At 37.6% G+C, this 22,991-nt stretch overlaps 1 protein-coding gene and 1 pseudogene across 2 annotated transcripts; one reads left to right on the forward strand and one right to left on the reverse strand.

Annotated features, from left to right (window-relative positions):
* Window positions 1-826: 826 nt before the first annotated feature.
* LOC137123818 (phosphoribosyl pyrophosphate synthase-associated protein 1-like) lies at window positions 827-13,417 on the forward strand. 2 transcript variants are annotated; one of them, XM_067498063.1, is made up of 10 exons: window positions 827-1,536; window positions 3,312-3,364; window positions 3,477-3,543; window positions 6,322-6,494; window positions 6,913-7,028; window positions 7,332-7,387; window positions 9,026-9,171; window positions 11,109-11,179; window positions 12,220-12,366; window positions 12,920-13,417. In XM_067498063.1, the coding sequence occupies exons 1-10, from the start codon at window positions 1,373-1,375 to the stop codon at window positions 13,076-13,078; spliced, it is 1,152 nt and encodes a 383-aa protein (XP_067354164.1). In that variant the 5' UTR covers window positions 827-1,372; the 3' UTR covers window positions 13,079-13,417. The 2 variants fall into 2 exon arrangements, with proteins under 2 accessions (XP_067354164.1, XP_067354166.1); XM_067498065.1 differs by lacking the exon at window positions 827-1,536 and adding an exon at window positions 1,638-1,699.
* Window positions 13,418-15,953: 2,536 nt separating this feature from the next.
* On the reverse strand, window positions 15,954-17,356 carry LOC137123819 (GTP-binding protein Rhes pseudogene; annotated as a pseudogene).
* Between the last annotated feature and the right edge of the window lie 5,635 nt (window positions 17,357-22,991).

The raw sequence follows: 22,991 nt of genomic DNA on the forward strand, positions 1-22,991 counted from the left end.
GTAGTTGATGATTATAAGAGGTATAAAACACACTTTTAAAGCTACAGCACTCATTATGTAACTACTTTATGCACAAAAACAAATCCTATCCCCATCACTGGTTACCTTTAATCTATAACTTGTATGATTTTAAATGCAGGGTTTTAGTTATAACAAAATATTTACACTGTTGTAGCGGTACTTGTAAATGATAAGTACTCCTTCCACTGATGTTATTAGTAGGGATTTTATTTTTGTCCTTTCGGCTTAAACCGTGAGTTCAAGGTCGCCACAGCGGATCATTGTCCGCATGTTGATTTGGATAGATATGGGAGTAATATTAAGCTCCAGAAAAGTTGCTTTTTGTTGCCAAATAATCAGTTACGTCACTCAATTGGGCTATTCACATAAAGATGTTCACACAATAGTTTACTCACCCCCTACTAGAGTTATCTAAAAACTGAAGCTTTATAAATACTCATGTTACAGTGGTCTGTATACAAATCATGTGATCAGGTTTTAGTTTTTTAAACTATTTCATAATATATATAAATTAACTGAAATTACACTAATTTATTAATAATAATGCATTAGCAAACATATTCCCCTGCAGGAGTATGTTTCATACATCTTTTACTGATGATATTTTCCTCTGTACTAATACTTTGATAAAATAACCGGGAGGAGGTATTCAGGACGGAAGAATGACCAACTAGTGCGCTTTAATTTTATGTCACACAAATCCCACGCACTGATTGGTCAGATTTATATCTTCCACGCCCCCTGTTGTTTGACCGTAGTCGCTGATTGGATCCCCTGAACGTCACTGCCGTTTTTTGTCCGTCCAATGAACGTGTGCTCGTACCGTTGTTCTGCTGTTGTGACCACATAGCTTCAAAGTTTACAGTTGCCACGTTTGAATATTAATCAGGGGAGTTTGGGGATTATAACATAGTTGGAGAGCCCCTGGCAGGTTTTGGGACCTTTAAAATCGTCGTCGTTTAGTAGCAAAAACGGTGTCTGTGTATTTGTGTTGGGGGACGGTAAGGACTCCGTGACCCACATGGAAGCAGAGCTGAGCTTTCCACCGTCCTTCGATTTAGGGTTGGACCGGGGCTTTTGTGGCGCTGGTCGAAGTGGTTGTTGATTTGCTAACAGTAGCACGAGTGCTCCACGTTACATGCGGAACATGTGCTGTTTGTTATTTTAGATATTGTAGCTACACCGCTTCAGTATTACTTGCGTCTGCATGGCGGTAACTCAATCACCTAGTGCTTAATTTTATAGTGTGGGGACTGTTGCAACTAGTGATTCTCTATTTCTTTTATTTTTTATTTTTGGCAGTGTAGGGGAGAGTTAACTAATTTACCTATCGCGCTGGCTTCAGTGCAACATGCCCATTAGGCGTTTTGGAGGTCACAGGTCTCTGGTCTCTCATTCTAAAGTTCCAAAGCTGTCTTATGGTTACGCTAAAATGAATATATCAAGAAGTGGCTACCGTGTGTTTTCTGCCAACTCCACCACTTCTTGCACCGCGCTGGCCAAGAAGATCACCGAGTAAGTTAATATTTACCTGTGCAACACCACCATAAATATTTTCATTTCAAGTTTGTACTCTCGACAGCACTGATTTGTTCTTTACTTCAGCTGCCATGTCTTTTGACAATACTCATATGGGGCAAAGCTGCGTACATTTCACTCCAGTTTGCAACTGTACACAGTGAGTCATAAGTTAACTCATGACAATGGCACTGTAAACCATGAAGCAGGTGTTAATGAAGCCTGTTATTTATTTATTTTAAATAGAAGTTTAGATCAGAAAACTAAGATCAAACATTGCTTAACAAATTGTGGTATTTTAACTAATTTTAACTACCACAATTAACAACAGTAAATAAATGTATTGCTTAGTGAGTACTTATTTATATGAATGTATTGTAAATAGTTGTTTGTACTTTGTATTGGTCAAGTTTCTCATTATAATTAGTTAGATGTTGGAGCTGCCACTTCAAAGGCTTATCCAGTGTGAAAAGTTTATTGTTGACCTTCTTTTCAGATGTACAACACCCTGTGCACAACATTTTATATTGAAGATGAAAGACTTGTTTTATGAGGTTATGACTAAACTGGCTCAATGTCTTCCGGGTTTTTGCGTAGAAGAATTGGAGTACCCGTCAGTGAGAATCATTGTGATAAGAGGAGTGTACTGTGCAAGGCACTGCTTTGCTTAGGCAGTAAACAGGGCATTGACACAACATACCGGTTTAGAGCATTTCAATAAGTATCAGTAGAAAAAGAAACGCGTGAAAACAGGTTAGATGAACATAAATGACATGAAAAAAAAAAACAGGTATGCATTTTGTAGTCCTTATGAAAACAACAACTCTGACTCAGGTCTCCTTAGACACTAGTACTGTTGTTGACCTACTAAAATTAGGGAGCAGCCATGTTTTTTCCAGGCCCTGAAAATATGTCACGTAGCCAAACCAAAGTAATATTGCCCAAATAGTGAAAAAATGACTAAGCGTTTTCAGTTTTCATTGTTTGGCAACATGGTGCTACATTATTACTGAGATTATGTTGCCATTCTGGAGGTAAGTTCTTTTTTTGTAGAGCAAAGGTCAACACAGGACTGCATGTACAAACTCCTGGGAATGAACTCTGCCTCGTGTATTACCATGTAATCCTTAACTGTCTAGTGGTAAAGCCTTGACAAGGCTGCAAACTGTGTTGCCCTTGCAGTAGTCTTGGAATGTTTCCTTTTTAGGGAAGGGACTCATCAAAGTAAATAATACTAGAAGTTGCAGGTCTTCGTTTACTTAAATGTGCCACAGTCATAATTGATGATGCACCATATCAGATATGAGAACAAAGTTAAGGTTTGAGTGTAAACAGGGATAAGTTACAGAGGCAGAACATTTTTTATAATAACAGGAAGCAAAGATAAGCAAGTAAATCTATACTATTGACAATGGTGCAGGTTTTGCAAAGTTGAATAACATATTTCAGTATTGATCAACTTATTCTATTCGTTTATGGTTATATCTCACAAACCGTGTAGCCATTGTACAGTACTAAACAGCAGGAGACACAGCTGCTATTTAGCACCTCAGACTACTTTTGATGATCATTGCACTGTACAACAAAAAGCTTGAAAAGACAAAAATCCTAAAATTGCTGATTACTTTTCTGGTAGGTAATCGATTTATCAGCTAGCTAAGGGGTTCATGATTAGTTTTTAAAAACAGTCCTACACACGCCAGGGCATTCACACACTACACCTAAGTGAAAACACAAAGGTATGCTTTTCACACTGCATTTTATTTTCCTAGGCGCCTGGGTGTGGAATTGGGAAAATCAGTGGTTTATCAAGAGTCAAATTCAGGTAAAAAATGATCTTAACATTGCTTATTTCCAAACTGAAAGACTTAAATGAGCTTTGATTAAGAGCTGCTTCACTTTACTTGGCAGTCAAACCACTTTTTTCTTTTTCCCAGAGACTAGAGTGGAAGTGAAGGAGTCTGTGCGTGGCCAAGACGTCTTTATCATTCAGACCATTCCCAGGTGAGAAGGATGTTTGCATTGATGACTTAATGTGTCATGTTATCCAAGAATCATAAACATATAGTTTTTAACATAGAACTAAGGCTGTCATGACCCACAGTGTAAAATCAATCGGCTAATTAAATAGTGTCCCCTTAATCAAAAAAATTGGATTATTTTTGACCATCCCGGCGATTGTGATTTACATTTACGTTTGGTCATTTAGCAGATGCTTTTATTCAAAGGGACTTATAATTGAGGTACAAGGCAAGCAAAAATCTAAGTCAAAGTCAAAGTCTTATCAGAAAAGTGTTTACATTTTATGAGAAGCAAGTGAAAGAAAGAGCAGAAAGGAAGTTTTTTTTCTTTGAATATATATAAATAGATATAAGTACATAGGAAGGTGTGGAAGAGTTGTGTATATTGGGAGTGAGTTTGCTGAGCGCGCAGGGTTTGGTAGCTTGTTCCACCAATGTGGGATCATTGCGCCAAAGAGTTTTGCTTGATGTCTTCTGTGTGATGCTGGGATCACCAGACGTCGTTAATTGGCAGATCGCAGCAGACGGGACCTGAATGAGGGAGTTGAGGTTAAGCAGGACCTGTTGAGTAGATGTAAGCAAGAGACAGAGCTTTGAACCTAATGCGAGCAGCTACAGGAAGCCAGTGTAGAGATCTGAAGAGTGCTGTGACATGTGTCCTTTTGGCTGATTAAAAATTAGTCATGTTGCCGCTTTGGATCATCTACAGTGGTTTGATTGTGGATACCGGTAACACCATTAAGAGAACGTTGCAGTAATCAAGACGATATATCACCAGCGCCTGTAAAATGAGGTGGGTTGTATATTAAGTGAGGTACAGTCTGATCTTTCTATCTGCCTCAAGTGACAAGTCTCTTCAGAATTTATCTGTAAGTGAGATACAGCTCATCTATAATCACACAGACTTAAATCATTTGGAGATGGTAGTAAGATTGTTTTCCAGTTGTTTCAGTCAGTTGTACAATGATATGTTTTGTGGTATATTGAAGGTATCAAAATCCCTTTTTTGCAGCCTTTTGTTAGCAGCCAAAACTAAACACTGTATATAATTAAGAGTTGAATGCAAAATCTGCATGTCCACATTTGGTAAAAACAGTAAAATGCATTTCATGCACATTCAGCTATTACAAATGTTCCTTCATCAGAAATTTGTTATTAAATAAGTAAATAAGTTAATTTTGAATAAATTTGTCAAGGGAAGGAGGATGAACAAGTTTTGCAACCATAGTTTGCTGACCTTAAGGCAGTTCTTAGGGAGCTCTCAGCAAACTCATGGTCAGACTTGCAAACTCTTCTGTCTCCTTCCGTGTCATAAATGAAGAATACCAATTTTTTCCTTCAACGTTCAATTTAGAATTGCTCACAATCTCACCAACAACTGCCATCGACAAACCACGTTTTGTACAGCAATCAGTTCTGTACTTATGTACTCTCCACGGATATGACGCCAAATAAGCAGTATTGTGTCTCTGAGTGTCTTGTCTGTCTGTGTCTGAATGTTAACATGTTAGCCAAGGCTAATTACCATGATGTGTTTACATATAGAAACACTATTTTCTACTGCATCAAGGGCACAATCAGTTGTTGAAGATGGTCTTCTCTTAGAAGATCAGGGTAAGAATGTCTTCAAATCAGAGTTCTTGTGTGGTATTCCCAGCAAACAGTGGTCAGTACCTACCAAAAGCTGTCCAACAAGGGACAAATGGGAATCAGCAACAGGGTCAAAGGTGGCCAAGGCTCCCTGATGGGAACCAAAGGGTAGTCCCCCTTGTTTGATCCCTCAGAGCTACATTTGCACAAATTGCTAAAATATCTGGGTGCCTAGCTGTGGTCGACAGCTGTCTGAAAATACCATGCATTGCAGCTTGCTGTGCACAGTCCATGGAGGCTTCATCTTGCATATTACAGGACTTAAAAGAGTTTTGGCCAACCTATTTAAAATTAATGTGGTGGCCAAACATTAGATCCATCTCTTATATAATGCACTCCCACTTTGCGCTTAATAATAAACACATAGTAGAATTAAATAACTGATAAATTATGATCTTGTAAGAGGTGAATTCAGAGCAGGGCCACTATATTGGATTGCATTCATTTTCACAGGCGTTCATAATGTTATGACTGATTGGTTTATGTCAGCATGGTGCATTTGTTATATAAAGTGAACTAAAAACATTTCTTTTATGTATAGTGGAACCCTAATGCTTTTAATTCATGCTTTACAATATTTTAACATCCACTTACCTGGGACATCTGGGTCAAACTAAATTTACTTTTTTACCAAGTGAAATGTGGAAGGCAACCATGGCTATTGTTAATGAGACATGCTCTGAAAGATAACCAGAGGTCACAGCAGGGACCATACAATTTTGAACTTCCTGTATTGAGTGCAAGCCATTCCACCACGGTGTCAACCTCCCTCTGTGAAGTCTTATGATACTACAAGCTGTCAAGTCTAAGTGTCAGCATACAGTATCCTATTACAACAGCTCTCTTTCTAAAGTAGTGAAACCCACAATTTGTCCTTTGCTGTATGTGTTTCTGATACTGCATGTGTCAGTTATCATACAAGAGTCAGGAACATTCATTACTTTTGTCCCTGGGCTCAGAGGAATGCTGCCGAGGGTGGAGTTTTATAACAGACCAATTGATAAACAATGGAAATAAACTCAGGTTAGTCTTAGCTTACATACTTTAGGTTCCCAGAACCCACAACAACATATCCAATAATGTCTCTTGAATTTAATTTGGTATTTCTCAGAGATGTCAACACAGCTGTGATGGAGCTGCTGGTTATGGCTTATGCCCTGAAGACTTCCTGTGCCAAGAACATCATCGGGGTCATTCCCTATTTTCCCTACAGCAAGCAGTGCAAGATGAGAAAGAGAGGATCCATTGTCTGCAAACTGCTAGCATCGATGTTAGCTAAAGCTGGTATGGACTGTTTCTTTACTGATTTTTGTATTGATACACAGTGACTCAAAATGCAAAAGGTCTAAGAAGCAAAAAAGAAATCGGTTGTCCTTTCCTGTCAAGGCAGAGATATATTGTATGATTTGAGCATGATGAGTTATTGCACAAAGACTGGATCTGTTGTAATATAAACATAATATTGGTGACTGTCATCAGTCACCAATGCTTTCACTTGTGATAGAGGTTGACATAGCAACAAATAAACAGCTTAAACTGAAGTTAACTTTGTTTAACATAGATCATCCAAGATTTCTTCTGTAGGCTACACAGCTCTCCATCAATAAACTCCCTAAACTGGGCTTTTGTCTTCTGTTTTTGGTAGCTCTAATGACATTCTAATGACAGCTCTAATGACAACGGTGCCTAATATATGTTGCAGGACTTACTCATATCATCACCATGGACCTCCACCAGAAAGAAATCCAGGGCTTCTTCACTTTCCCAGTTGACAATCTAAGAGCTTCCCCCTTCCTCATCCAGTACATCCAGGAGGAGGTGAGGCTGCACTACATCGTACACTCTCATCTTTCTCGTATCAAAAAGATTAAAGTTGAAATGTTTTACGTTGCATGTTGCATTTCTATCCCAGTGAACCTTAGAGACCAAAAAGTGTCAGTGAATAAATGTTGATGTTTTTAGTTTGAATTTTGAGTTTTACTAAAGATTTACTGAATTAAAAACTGTGACCCTCAAATCATGATCCAAAAAGTGAATATTTTTTTATATTATCAATATTATCATCGGATGGATTTACATTTTTAGGTCCTAAAATAATGTTGTCTTTTTAAATTTCTTCAGATTCCAGACTACAGAAATGCCATAATTGTTGCAAAATCCCCATCAGCTGCCAAAAGGTAACAATCAGAATGTAAATCTCTAGATTTCCTCAGGAACAGTATGTGCACTCTTAACACAATTGTACAACTGTACAGTGTCCACTGTACAGTACAACCAGAAAGTATTCCCAGTGCTTAACTTTTTTCACATTTCAAAATGAATTAAATTCATTATTTTCCTCAAAATTCTACAAACAATACCCCATAATGACAACCTGGATTTTTGCAAATTTATAAAAAAAATAAAGAACGAAATCACAGAAATCACATTTACATAAGTATTCATGCCCTTTGCCATGACTGTCTTGAAGCTCTGGTAGAGTGTGTCCACTGATCATCCTTGAGATGTTTCTAAAACTCTCACCTGTGGGAAATTCAGTTATTTGGACATGATTTGGCAAAGTATACACCTGTCTATATAAGGTAACAGTGCATTTCAGAACACAAACCAAGCCATGAAGTCCAAGGAATTGTCTGTAGACCACCAAGACAGGGTTAGAGAACCCAATGTTCACTCAGAAAGAGCTCCAGCATTTCTCTGTGGGGAGAGGAGAACCTTTCAGAAGAACAACCATCTCTGCAGCACTCCACCAATTAGGCCTGTATGGTAGAGCGGCCAGAAGGAAACCACTCCTCAGTAAAAGGCACATGACAGCCTGCCTGAAGGACTCTCAGACCATGAGAAATAAAATTCTTTGGGCTGATGAAACAAAGATTAAACTCTTTGGCCTGAATGCCAAGCGTCATGTCTGGAGGAAACCAGGCACTGCTCACCACCTGGCCAATACTATCCCTAAAGTAAAGAATGGTGGTGGCAGCTTCATGCTGTGGAGAAGTTTTTCAGCGGCAGAAACATGGAGACTAGTCAGAGCGTTGTATATGACATATATGAAATGTATGTATATGAAATGTATAGAGACATCCTTGATGAAAACGTGTTCCAGAGCGCTCCTGACCTCAGACTGGGGCCACGGTTAATCTTTCAACAGGACAAAAACCCCAAGCACGCAGCCAAGATAACAAAGGAGCTACTGGACAAATCTGAATGTACTTGAGTGGTGCAGCCAGAGCGAAGACTTAATCCCAATTGATCTTCTCTGGAGAGATTTGTAAATGGCTGTGTACTGACACTCCCCATCCAACCTGATGGAGCTTGAGAGGTACTGCAAGGAAGAATGGGAGAAACTACCCAAAAATGAATATGCCAAGCTGGTCAAAAAGACTTGAGGCTGTAATTCGTGCTAAAGGAGCTTCAACACACTATTAACCAAAGGGGGTGAATACGTGTTAATATGTGTGTGTGTGTGTGTGTTTGTTTTTTCATACATTTGCAATGATTTCAAACAAACTTGTTTGACGTTGTCATTATGGAGTATTGTTTATAAAATTTTGAGGAAAATAATTATTTTAATCCATTTTGAAATAAGACTGTAAGATAACAAAATGTGGTCAAGTGCTAGAAGTACTTTCTGGACACTTTGATTTGTGTTGTTTTTATGGTGCTTTTGTCTTTTCTTAATTCCACATTTTGTTTGCAGGCATGTCCAAGTTTCTTTGCAAACTCGTGTCTACTCTCTTTTTGCACATGCATACCTTTGTATGTATTGTTTGTCAGTTTTTTTGACACTTATGTCTCTGCGTGTCTATCTGTCTCAGGGCTCAGTCCTACGCTGAGAGGCTGCGACTTGGGCTGGCAGTGATGCACGGGGAGGCCAATCACTCAGAGTCTGACATGATTGATGGGCGACACTCTCCGCCCTTATCCCGCACCACTGCAGGACATACTGGTCTGGAGTTGCCATGTAAGACATATCACGACAGCCTAACTAGTTTCTGTCTTTACTCCTAGTGTTTCATTTGTTTCATCCTTCTGTGACCGTTGACAGACAATGTCTGTTATTGCTTCAGTGAAAGCAAATCAATCTTTCGGTATTGGTTCAAAAGTGACAATTCTAGTTTTGGTTGAGTCTTTGTAAATCTGCTCTTGAGGCGGATGCGTCCCCAAGATACTAGAAGTGTTTCTTGGGTTTTTGACTTCATGATTTTTTTGTAAATTATGTAGCATGTTCTGCTCATTAACGGTTTACGTATGAAGCAAAACAGTGAAACCATTGCCTGTATAATGTCTGTGTTGGTTAACACTGTAAACCTGTCTAGGTGTGGCCAAACAAAGAAAAAATGTGGCTGCTGGCCAATTCAGCTCTTTTATTAGCGAGAGTCACATTTTCCAACAGGGACATTGGATTACTTGAGCTTGTGAGATTAAAATGATTAGCTGATTCCATTGCCATCTGCTGCTTATGTGTAATAAGCCAAAAGTACAGATCACTAAATTATTTAAAAACATAAAATCCCACATTTGTTTGTGGATCCTTGTGGTTTTCATTGTTTGATCTGAATGATGGCTAACATTTCTTTTTATCCAGATGCCTAAACACGGGTGATGAGAATGCACACACAGCTAACGTCTAACGTCAGCCCTGCGTCCAATGGTGTTGTAGCCAGCTGTGAAATACTGCAGGCCATGACTGACATTGCCCCTTATTTAGTCTGATTTATTTCCTGATTTCTCCTGAAGTCATCTTCTCCCATCTACTCTCTTTTCTTCTATATTTTCAGACCTCCGCTGTAATGTGTTTTATGTCAGTCTTTTCTTTCAAGGGGCTGGATCACACTTGTTTGAGCCATCTCTTCATCACGCTTTTAAATATACATTATGTGAGGTGATAGTTTAAGTTTTTTTTTTTTTTCAAGGTACAGAAATGTGTCTTACCAAAGAGTACAATTCTTGCAGAGGGCAGAGTACAATTCTTTCTTTCATCCTCTTTTCAAAATGAAAAATTGTAATGTATACATTACTTGTTCCTGTGTTTGTGTTTCTATAGCCAGCACACTTTTTTTTTTATCTAAGCATTCATTCACCAATGAATATACATGACATTTGGGTAAAACTTTAGTAATAAGAAAATAAATATGTATGTATGGTTTGTTCGCTCCATCTACAAGAATGTGGGCCAAGAAGACTTTTCTATTTAACAAAGAGGCCAACTAGTTTCATTTTTGATGACCCATTGTTTCCATTTGTTAATATTTAATTTTTGGAAAATAATTCATGTTGTATTTTGATTGCATGGACCTGCGCTGTCCTGATACATTAACCCACACATTCATTATAATATTAAAACTTGTCACTTTTGTTAATTGTTGGAAGCCCTCAGTCTTACATTCTCTCATTGAATGAATGTATTTGGTTTTGGAAATTAAAAATACACTGATCAGCCGTAAACCAATGTTTATGCACATTTTATCATACCAGATTTTTGCTTGACTTTTTTCTTTTGTAGTAGTCTTTTGCAGTACTCATTAAAAGTTGCAGTAACATAAGTTGTTGAGCAATTTGACTTGTTTCATTAGTTCACTCCAAACAGCTGAAAGGTTTTAAAATTAATTTACAATGGGGGCTGAATACTTTTGACTGCAACTTACGCACACAGCATAAACCCATCTGAGGTTTTGTTTTAAATTTAACAGGAGCTTAAAATAGTTTTTAGTCTTAGCAGTTTTTACTAGCCTTCCGTCACTTAATTGGAGGTTGGAGTAAAGCTATCTTGCCATGGGGTTTACAGGTTTTAACCAAATCCCTTCTCATCAAATCTCTTAACTTAAATCAAGATCGCCCTCCTAAGAGGGGGTTGCAGGATCGAGATGATAATAACTTTCCTTCATTTGTGTCTTTCAGTGATGATGGCGAAGGAGAAACCACCTATAACTGTTGTCGGAGATGTAGGAGGAAGAATTGCCATCATTGTTGTGAGACATTCTTTATTGATAATTCTCTTTTTTTATATACGGCAATTGGGCATAACATTATGACAAGGGGCGGCAGTCGCGCAGTTGGTAGAGTGGCCGCATACTGACCATAGGGTCACTGAATCCCCAAGACCCTGTTTCCTCATCCCCAGCCATGCAGTGCCAGTTCCAAGTCCGGTAGAAGGGGGAGGGTTGTGTCAGCAAGGGCATCTGGCGTAAAAACTATGCGAAGTCAACATGCGGACTACTGATACGCTGTGGCCCGAACGTGCGGGATAAGTCGAAAGGACAAAGAAATGGGCATAACATTATGACCAGCTGTGCTATTTATAATTTCTCAGTTTTTAGGTTGAAACTGTCAGAAAGATGAAAATTCTACTGTTTATTATTAAGGTCAAAGTGGGTAATGGAGTTCTACTGGAGTTCGTAATAGGAAGAGGTGGTTCTAATGTCTTGGGCACCCAATTTAAAATGAATGAGGAAGCCAAAACATTAGAACGTAATGTTTTGCCTGATCGATCTATAAACATGGGCTCTTGGTGGTTTTAGATTTTGGGTTTTCACACGTTAACTATCAAGCTAAATATGAGTTGTTCTTTCTATGAGTGGGTTCCTGTTTTGTTATATATGTGAAGTGATTTTTTTTTTTCTCGTAATGTCACACTATTCTGTTGATTTATATTTTTGATAACATGCCACCATATACAGCAGTGGCCTTTCAAAGGTGAAAAGCAAAAACATGCATTCAACAGATTAAGTCTCAAGCATTTTGGTGAGCAACTCTGAACAAGAATCGTAACTTTAACTTGTTTAAAAGAAAGCGCCATTGACACTGTTAACTAAGTTGGAGGTTTTCCATGTGGTATTTGTGCGGAGTTTTACAGGTTTTGTGGGGGTTACTTTATTGCTGCACGATGTACAGGATATTACTGCCAAGGCCTGGTCTTTCTGTTGCTTTGTCAAAAACAGAGGCAGTTTGACTAATGGCTTTCATTTTTCATTTTCTTTCCTTTCCCTATTTCATCCCTCACCCTTCTCAGGATGACATCATCGATGATGTGGAGGACTTTGTTGCTGCAGCAGAAATCCTGAAGGAGAGGGGAGCCTACAAGATCTACATCATGGCTACACATGGTCTATTGTCTGCAGAGGCGCCAAGATTAATAGAGGAGTCTGCAATTGATGAGGTGAAATTTCCTGTCTAAGTACATTTACAAATCCGGTATCAGTTGAGTGTTTCCTTCTGAAACATAAGTTTACCAATACCAATATTGGTAAACTTAACCAATACCAATTGGTTTTTTTTTTTTTTGGTTTTTTTTTTTTGCTTACAATATTTTGTGTTTGGGTAATTCCTGAAACAAATTGCTCGTTTTGAGAGGTTTTCATCCATTTTTATTTGTTTTATTTACATAAACATATAATAAAAAATAAATCACTCAACACAATTTTGTAGCATTTATATATCTACATTTGTAGATTAATGTGATAATATAATGTCTGTGCAGCATTTATAAAGCTTCAGTTATTCCCAGAATATGCTCCACTTCACCCATGTTTAAAGTTCTAGAAATATTTATTACGTTAAAGGAAGTCGGTAGGTTCCCCATAGCTAGGTTTATAATTTGCCTGTTTTGTTTTAAGAGGAAGTTACAGGCCTACCTGTGAGGATGGATTCAAACATTAAACAACCGTACTAATGCTAATGCTAATGCTAATACTAATGCATTGAATCTCCAGGTGGTGGTGACCAACACTGTTCCTCATGAGGTGCAAAAGTTGCAGTGTCCAAAAATCAAAACTGTGGATGTGAGTATGATCCTGGCAGAGGCCATCCGGCGCATCCACAATGGAGAGTCCATGGCCTACCTCTTCCGCAACATCGCTGTGGATGACTGAGGCAACACACATACATTTACATTCCTGTAGAGTTAAAGCAAACACATTATCAACCACACACACCAGGGACCACGAATGTAGTTTATTCCACACACTTTCAGTCTTTTGTTGCTGTTTGTGCTGCTGATAACCATATGGATGGAAACTATATGTATTTAATGTAGGTTACAAAAGAAGCAACTCAAACTCTCGACTCTCTTTCCACTGTGCATCAATGCACTCTTTCACTTCACTAATGTGCTTCCTACCATCTGAATGCATAAATAGCAAAACACAATGTATTATGCAAACTCTCGGTGTAGAATTTGGCAAATAAAATTGTATTTCTGGGTGAGTAAAGCTGTCATTTTCTTACGAAGTTTGGAATAGTAGAAGAACTGAAAGAAAGTACTGCTTTGCTTTGCATTTTACAGTGGAAGTGTAAAGACATATCTGGAACTGTCAGAAATGTATAGTACATTGCCCTCACACCTGAAGCCAAACTTTCAGAATCAGTTTCAGTCACTGGTGTGAAGCTGCTTGTTTTATGAAGCATGGAAAGGCATGTCAGACTGCAATGTCCAGCTTGGGTTACATAAAAACCCTCCCCATTTCTTGTTCTTTGTCTCAAAAAACTGCAGTCCATTGAGTTTCTTGACATTTTAGAATTGCAGGATATCTTACAGTTCAGCACTTATCAAGAAATAAAGTGCATTTTACAAAAAAATACTATAAGCTAAATTAATTTTATATACCTCATAAAATAAGCTAATAAAACAAGTTTAAAGCACCAGAAATGACCAAAGGTGATTAAGTTTGTGTTGCAGATCTAAGGCTCTCTACTACAGTGAATATACAATATGTACCATTGTTAATTGGCCTTTAAATTACATTTTGCTTGCTTTTTGGATTTCATTTCAATATTAAGTATAATTTATACAACTATATCACATGACACAGTGGCTCATGCAGTGTAAATATAGGTCTGTGACGCTTTTTATTTTTATAGCAGTAAAAAGATTGTGGCGAGCTGAATAGATCTAAAAACTGTACTAGAAATGATCGCAAAACAAACTACTAACATTTCATCATATCCTATTAAATAATGCTGTGCGCTGTCTAGGACCCTGAACTTGTTCTAAACGCCTCAGAGTTTGTTTAATCTGCTGAGGAGCTTTGACCAAGTCCAGGAGCAAAGACATCTGAGAAACAGAGTTAAAATCATTTGAATGGCCTCACTCATTGCATGTTAACATGTGATCATCTATTACTAATAATAATACTAATGTAAAAGTAGTATGTGTCAATTCACTATTCTATAATCTCAAAATATCTATTTCTCTAAAGTAAAAGTCATTGTTAATAGATGAGAAATCCACACACCTGCTTGAGTGTGAAGTGGCAAGGCCTTCATTCCTTTACAAATGAAAAGAGCATAGTGCGGAAGAATGTTTAAATGCGGACTGAAAGAGGAACTGCCCGCAAACGTTTGCTTGGCCACTTCCTCAAATTAAAACAGGAAACTTGGTTCAGTCTAATCTAATGGTGTAGGGTGGGGGCACTACAACTGCCTCCACTCGACAGGTTGGATTAAGGGGAACCATAGATGCCTTTTTTAGGAACTGCACAATGATCTGTTTTGTCTACTGGTTAAACCAGATAACTCGTGAGCTGTTTAGTATTGCAATGTTTATATTCAAGGGCAGGCCATTTAGTTTTCTCCTAACGTTGACTTGGGTCCAAAGCCACTCAACGTTGTGTACACTGCTTCAATAATTGTTGCCTGACTTGCTTCCTTCTCTATTTGTAATTGTTCACCTTAATATGATAATGAAAATATGATAATCAAGGTGGTTCACTCTAAGTTGAGGCACCTTTTTATGTCTCAGAAAAGCGAGTTCTGAATCTTAATACACCTCATAATAGACCCCACGCAATTCCAATTAGTCCAATTGACTGATAAATGGTAACACCAACACACAGTTGTACACTGCTGAAACCTAAAAGAATAGAAGCCCAATGAAAAGAATTGTAACTGAATAGAAAAATGACAAAGGCAATTAAAACCTATAATAAGATGTACATTTTCAATATTAGACAATGGACAATGATTCTAGTTTTAGTGAACGAAATAATTTAGTTTAACAGCAGATGGCATCAGAGATCTAAAATACCACAAAAAACAGGCAGACAAATCCAGAGCTGTAACTTGTACATTAGGACTTTTTTGTCCCAACACCAAATAGATTTTGTCGGCACCTGTTGACTCTTAACGGATTGAGTGTTTGTGAAAACATAAAATTAAGAAGCTGGAACATTACTAAAATGACCAGTATACACTCATTTGCAACACATGCATTGCATAGACAAATACATAGTTAAAAGATTCCCAGACCTTATGAGATGGGCAACTTTTAAATTTTATTTAAAAAAAATTGGTTTTGGAAAATAAATCATTCACTTCATCCACATTTTAAAAAAGTAAAAATGTCAGCAACCCTGTTACTTTATAGCTTTACAACTTGTTCCATGTTCTTTATGTTCGGAACCTTATCTTTAGATTGGTCATATTGTCATTTCATTGTTGGGATTTCTTAAAAGAATTATTGTGTCATTAATGACTTTGAAAAACAAGTTATAAAGTATTAACTTACAACTTGCTCCTTCTTTCAAGATTCAAACTACTTTATTCATCACATGGGGAAATTGTGTTCCTAGTACTTTATACCTCCTTCTACGTCGGCATCAATAATCTCACACACAAAGTTGGTGCTTTTATCTTTTATTAAACATTTATATCCACATTCCAGTTGCATTAGTTAAATAAGCAGTAAAATAACATTAGACACTATGATACAATAAAAAATACCATTAAATGTATAAAAAACAACAACCTAAAAAAACAATTTTACGTGGTGATTTCAAAACAAAAAGTGCATTGACGATTTTACATTTGCATTTAACCACATGCTCGATGGCAAATTGCAAATTATGTACAAAATTGTAAACATCTGGATGTGCTACACGACAATTTACAAAAGCAATTTACATGGCACAAACATCATTTATACAGTTTCACGCTAAACAAATCTGTTTGCAACTCTCCAAATACCTTTAGTGTAAATGGACACTTTATTTGAAGCTATATATTGTTCTAAACACTAGCAGCATGTCACCAAATAAGCAGCAACAGCATTACATCAAGTCAAGATGTGAGTAATAAATACATTTTCTTTTCTTCCCCACTTAATTTAATTCACATTCTAAAATATTCAGGTGCCACTGTGTCTTGATACAGTCTTAATACCATTCACCTCGTCTTTTGAACCCTGAAGTGTCTTTGTCGGGCCTCATCACTTAAAATAAATCGGACCGCTCTTCACTCCACACCCACACTAACTTAGGTCCAGGCTTTTTTCTTTATCTGTCCAGCAACACTGTCTTACAACAAAACCTAATTTCTTGTCCCTTCATAAACACAAACTCTTCTGCTCCATTACGACAGAATGCAACTGTTGGTCTTGTTCATGGGCGGCCGAAAGTTGGTGTCTTTTGGAAAGGTCTCCCTGCGTCTGCGTAGCGCGGGGCTGAGGTGCCTGGGAAGGTTTGCCTGCTGCAAGAGTTCCTTAAACACCTCCACCACGTTGGCGTTCTCCTTTGCCGAAGCTTCCAGGTAACTGTTGTTCCAATCCATCTCTACGGTTGACAGCACATCTTCAGTGGAAACCTGACGCTGCTCCTCCCGATCCACCTTGTTCCCCACTACCACAATGTGCGTGTACTTGTCCTCCTTGATCTCCAGAATTTCATCTCGAAGGCTCTTAACAGCCTCCAGTGACTCGGGGTCATCTACAGCATACACCAGTGCGAAGGCATCACTGTTTTGGATGGAGAGCTTTCGCATGGCAGGAAAGGAGTAGCTACCACTGGTGTCAAGGATCTCCACCGTGACCTTTACCCCACCAATGTCGTATTCTTTGCTGTGCAGCTCTTCCACTGTGCGCCGGTGTTTGGGCTCAAATGTGTCTTGCAGGAACCGCTGGATCAGGGCTGTCTTGCCAACTCCTGCTGCCCCCAGAAACACTAGACGCACCTGGGCCTTCTCCTTCACCTCCAGAGACATGGCAAAGTTTTTTTCTTTTGCCTTTTTCACTAAATTAAGTTTACTCCCTTCGTCTCAGTGGTCACAACAGTGATTGTGCTGTGAGACTTCTTCTTTTCTAACAGTTTCTTCTGAGTCCTGCCTTTTGTTTTTATTATGATGCCAGCAGCTTTCAGTCAAACCTCCTCAAAGTTGTTTATTGGATACTCTGCTCTTTATGAGCTCTCACACTGCCTTTTATGCCTGTTTTGGTGAGAGCTTCCATGCCCTCCTGCAGTTGTAGCCAATCAGCTGAAGGCAGCCTGTCGAAGCCTGACATCCAGGCAGCCAATGATAGCAGAGCATGCAAATCAGTGTACAGGGCCAATTCAGGAGGAGAAAGGAGGCGATATTTACAAGCGAAAAACCACAAGCGAAGTGTGGAAAATACTGTTTGAACATGGTCCTGTTTATAATTCTAGGCAGACACACAGTATGTAGGAGGAAAAACTGACACATATTAGAAAATCTTAGCATGCTTTTCTTTGTTTGCTGCAAGAAGTTTAGTACCTACAGTGAGTGGTGTTAGTGATACTGTGGTGCTTTGCATCCTGCCTAATGTCTTATGTCTGAATCACTTTGTGGTTTTGTTTCTCTTTATTTAATTTGATTCACATGAATAAAATATATTTTTAAGTTACAAGATCACAAACTCTGACTATTCAAGTCCTGACCTGTCTTTTTATTACTATGTTTGTAGAACATATCAAGCATACTGTATTCATACAACAAGTGATTTGATTGCTGTAAAGAATCTGACAGGAATGCTATGTGCATAGTACAGGGTCATAAATTATTCAGTGCCTACATACATTTTCCTTTTCAATGCTTCAGGAATAATTAAATGCTAATGAAACCACCTACAAAGTATGTATAATAAAATCTAGATAATAAGCATTTTTGGGAGGAGATGACAAATGTTAAGAAAAGGCAATGGCAGTTTGTGAATCTCTGTTTGTTCCAGATCTGTAGCGTATAGAACCTATATGCTGTTTCTCTATATGCCTGAGGCGTATAGAGCCGTTCAGTCTTTCGGAAACCAATAGAAATGTGGCATTCATTAGTATGAGAAGCCTAAAGCCTGATTAGCTTCTTGTGGTTCTAATTCTTTATAAATTAAAAGTCCCTTTAAGGAACAAATAATGTGTCCTTAAATTGATGGTAGTTTACTTAGGCACATTTTAGGCAAAGCAGCCTATAGATGACTTCAGTCACATGTAGCAATGCATAGGTTTGTGTGGGAATCACCTTCACGTCTCCTTGGTGTCCAGTTAAAAGTAATGGGTTGCCTGTAATTGTCTGAGGATGAACCCTGCTATCTTTGTAGTTTGTCAGAATTTTTTCTGTGAGCCTGACTCGTGATCCTCCTAAATTTCCCCTGAAGACTCGGACTGTGACCGTCATTGTTTTGTTAAGGCAGGTAACGGTGTGGGTCTACGACAAGCCCAAAGAAACATTGTAACCCCTCCCATCAACCCAATGAGACACAATTTAACATTCATCCATACACTGTTTCTTTAAGGGTGGATGTACCTGATGGGCAGAACTAAGCACTGTGGGAATATTAGCATTGGACTTTGCAGTATGAGCAACATTAATGGCTATAATTTAAATCAGGGTGTCTAAACTTCTGACACTTCTAGTTAGTGTCCTGCATGACTGGCATGATCAAAGAATCAAGCCAAAAAAAATTTCTTTTTCAAAAGAAATTAGTTCTGTAGCTTGTGGGATTTAAAAAGCATAAGAGTGACTCCCCAGCCATCAGAGATAGAAATTCCTTTATTGATGACTGAACTTCAGTGTGGATTTAACTGGTCTTGATGTTCGCAGGACCATTAGGTGCTGAAAAATGTTTTTTACGTGAGTGCATTAAACTGTAAATGTCACTCCATCTGACAGTTCTGTAGATTATTATTGTAAAAGTAATGCAATGCACAAAATTGACAGCATGAAGGAATTTGTTTCATTCCCTACTAGCAGTATTTAAATGCATCTTACAAACATGATTAGCGATATTTAAATAGAATTAAATATAATGATAAAAATAATATAGCATTATTTTGATTGGGCTTAAGCGTTTTGGAGCAAAAAGATCACATTATCTTTAAGGGAAACTGAACTGATCTAAATAAATGATTTATACTTGCTACTAAAAGGGTTTCTGAATATGTAATTTACGGAATAAGCATTAAATTGAAAATAATTGTAGAAACTAACCCATTAAACTAAAACTAGCACCGTCAGTAGTCTGATATTTTAATGAAAAATAAACCACTGAATGGTTTCTTGTGTCTTTGCACTAACTGTGCCTCATGTGCTATTATGTGTCATATCCCAAGCATTTTTCTTGTAATTCTATCTACAGTCTCGGTGCCTTGCAGTGACGATAATGACCAGATGGCATCGCCTGTTGGACTGAAATGAATGTTCAGCTCTGACATGCAAAAATAAGAAGTACTACTATACTGTACTCTATTTTACATAAATATTTGATAGAACCTAATGTCAATGCACATTACAAATTGTATTTTTTATAGTCATAGCTTCCATACTATATAGATTGTTATAGAACGTTTAACAGAAAATGCTCCATATATTTTTTTTTTACTGCCTTTGTCTGTCTCCTATGTTCACCTGTTCATTTTTCAGTGACTATTCAACAGTCTGCTCTGTCTATATGTACTGATTGTGCCTGAATGTGTATCTGTCCTTTTGTATGCACATGCAACCTTGCACAGTCTTTTTTTTTTTTTTTTAAATAGCTCTCCTGTTGCTCCTATGATTGCCATATTTTTTCTCTTCCACTCTGTAACTGCTTTCAATTCTACTCCACGTACTGGCAAAATCACACAGTGAATATATTATATTTTGTGTTATGTTTCTATACTATACTAAATACAAAATTTGAGTAGCAGCCTTTTTTTCCTATACACAATTCCAAGATCTGTTAATTATTAGTTTTGTTTGGCTGTATTTGAAATAGATTTCTTTAAGGGCTATGAATCTCTTGTGTATTACTGAGAGGAATGAGTCTTGGCTCTTTATATTGATGGAAAGTGACCTGTGTCTTAGCTTTATGGTCTGAACCGCCTGCATCTACACTCTGTAGGAGACATGCACTGGACTGTCATCCTGTCAAGATGATGCCACAAGATGATTGTGCTAGAATCTGACAGATGCCAAATATAAAAGTTTCCTTCATGTGAATTAACCTTCAGTGCTCCTGGAATATTCTTATCCTGGATCCATTCTTACAATAAGGTGCAGAGGAGGAGAATTGTTGATGCTTTGGTGCAATACTTATAAGAAAACCAGAAACAGTATCTTCTATTAAAAATTGGAAGATTTTCTTACTGTCAGTAAATTATACGTTATGTTACTCAAAGAAGACCTGTTAGCCACAGAGTAATACACATTTAATATTCTACTTGGGACAGGATGTGTATGAGTTTCACTGTATAAAGTGCAGTGCCCACGCAACACTGACTTATTTTAATTGTTTTTGGGCATCAATAAAGCTCTATGTCACACAGGAGTAATCCACATTTATGTTTTGTATATGCATCTACTGCTTATTAATAGGATCAATTAATTGTCATTTTTGGACCTCTGTGGGATTAGGTGACAATGTGGATAATATTGCAAATGTTGTCAGCTTTATCCTTTGAATAAAACTGAAGGAATATTTACCTTCCACACTAGAAAGACTCAGTGAATACTGTACTGTATGCAATACTGCACAATGCCTGCTTGTGTAATCCTTTTGCGATTGGTAATGTAGCAGATTGGCAAATGCAGGGATATTTACTAGGTGGAGGTTTGTGTTGGCAACATTCCCTGTAAACACTGAAGGCAGGTTAAATGACAGACTGCAGTCTGTAAAAATAATCCAATGTACATGCACTAAAATTAAGTTTTAGTTTTTTTAAGAAAAAAGAACTGCTGATTGTAATTTCTGCCCTGTAAGATCTATGCTTGTTTTAGAAAAGTCTTCATACATTCTTCCTACCATCACAAAGCTTTGCCTGTTCTTATAGACCATTTGGTATTTTCCATTCCTAAGTATGTCGCGACAGCCATGTGTTGACACCGTGAAATCTTTCCTCTTTGGTTGTAAAACTGTGCGAAAGCTTGGGTAAATTCCAAATAGCTTTCCATTCTACCTGTGTCAGTTCAGAGTCTCACCCAGTTGAAGCAAATTGGGTCGTTCATGTACAGTAGGTGAGTAAATACAGAGTTGTAAATGTTAATGAGATAAATGATACAATCTTTATGGTTGTATTGACTATACTGCAAACTTTTGTGCTTCTACTAATTATTTTATATATTCCCTAAGCAGAAACTTGTTCTTTTTTCAAACAATTTTGCTATGATACTGTGTTTAAGAATTAGGTTTGCAACCTGTATTAACTAGCTTTTGTCAACAGTCAAATCATCTGTCTGGCAAGTGGACCATTATCAATGTCCTCATATACATGTCAGCATACCAACAGCCATGCAGTCGTAATGGTTACAAAATTTTCCGATCTCAGTACTACAGTATGTGACAATACTATATGCTCTGTATATTTTTTGTACTTTAGCTTGACTAATGATAATAGAATAAAATAAAGTACAATGATGATTTAGAAATGTTTTCTTTTTGGGTCAAATGTGAAATCTGCTAATTAGCTTCAATATAAAGGACACATCTGTTGATATACTGTTTATTGTCAACAAATGACAATTTTGTACTGGTAAAATTAGCTGACTAGTCAAAATTGGAGCGCAGCTTATTAAACCTTATAAACCAAAAAACTCGTGATTGTTTCCCAAGGCCATCTGCATTTCTACAGCCTTCTCAGTTGCGTTTTTAATGTTCATAAACTACAGTTGGGCTCTGCGTAATGTTTTATTAAACTCAAACTCCGCAAGCCGTGATTCACTTGGTACTTGTGTTAGTGCACTTTGATCACAATTATGATTTATATAGAATGCAGTCATTATATATGTATACAAAAATCTGCACAAGCTATGTAGATACCCGTGACACCATAATTAACTGGCCCTTCTTCATTAGCACCTCAGCAGAGGGCTTATGGTGACAGCAAATCACGAGGGAGCTTTATTAGACAAACTTCTCTCCGCCCTGCAGGTCAGCTTCCGTGCCACATTACATGTATCTTTAGGGTGTAATAACTACATCACACAGTACCAGCATTGTCTCAATCAACAAGAACATCCTAAAATGTACAGTATGTGATGAAATTATACATGCTGATATTGGATCTGAGTATGTACGTCTTCATCTCTAGAAAAATAACTGATGATGTTAATTGCGGGCTTTCACAAGCTAGAGCTTCAGAACACCAAGTGCCAGTAACACGTGCTCAGGTGAAAAATGTAATCCATAGGGAAGGATGACAGTCCAGAAAAAGAAAAAGTCAAGAAAAAGTCACATCAAACCAAAAAACTACCAATTTATAATTTTAAATAATGTTAAAATGATTCCTGCTTATTGTCATTATTTATTAAGAATGTTGACTGTCATTGAGTTCTTTAGTGCTTGTAACATTTAAAGACAATTGAGTGGGATTTACAAACATGCCTAAATTTAACAACGTGCTATCTGTCCATTTGAAGTGTGGACATTAAATGGAGAATCAGTAGGAAGTAAGCTGAACCCTTTGAGCAGACAGCTCAACACCATGTCTCACCATATCCCAAAAGTGTGGATTAATCCTGTTTTTTTTTTTCATCATTCTGTTGGTGTAACAGTGACTCATTCCTGTGATGCTTCTGGAAATGGGTGCT

Source organism: Channa argus, chromosome 3 (genome assembly GCF_033026475.1).
Source record: "Channa argus isolate prfri chromosome 3, Channa argus male v1.0, whole genome shotgun sequence".
NCBI lineage: Eukaryota > Metazoa > Chordata > Actinopteri > Anabantiformes > Channidae > Channa > Channa argus.

Bases quoted from the DNA above. Each gene is read 5' to 3' on its own strand.
- LOC137123818 (XM_067498063.1), top strand. From the start codon at position 1,373: ATGCCCATTAGGCGTTTTGGAGGTCACAGGTCTCTGGTCTCTCATTCT. The intron at 1,537-3,311 runs GTAAGTTAATAT...TTATTTTCCTAG, and splicing joins CTGGCCAAGAAGATCACCGA to GCGCCTGGGTGTGGAATTGG. The intron at 3,544-6,321 runs GTGAGAAGGATG...GGTATTTCTCAG, and splicing joins ATCATTCAGACCATTCCCAG to AGATGTCAACACAGCTGTGA.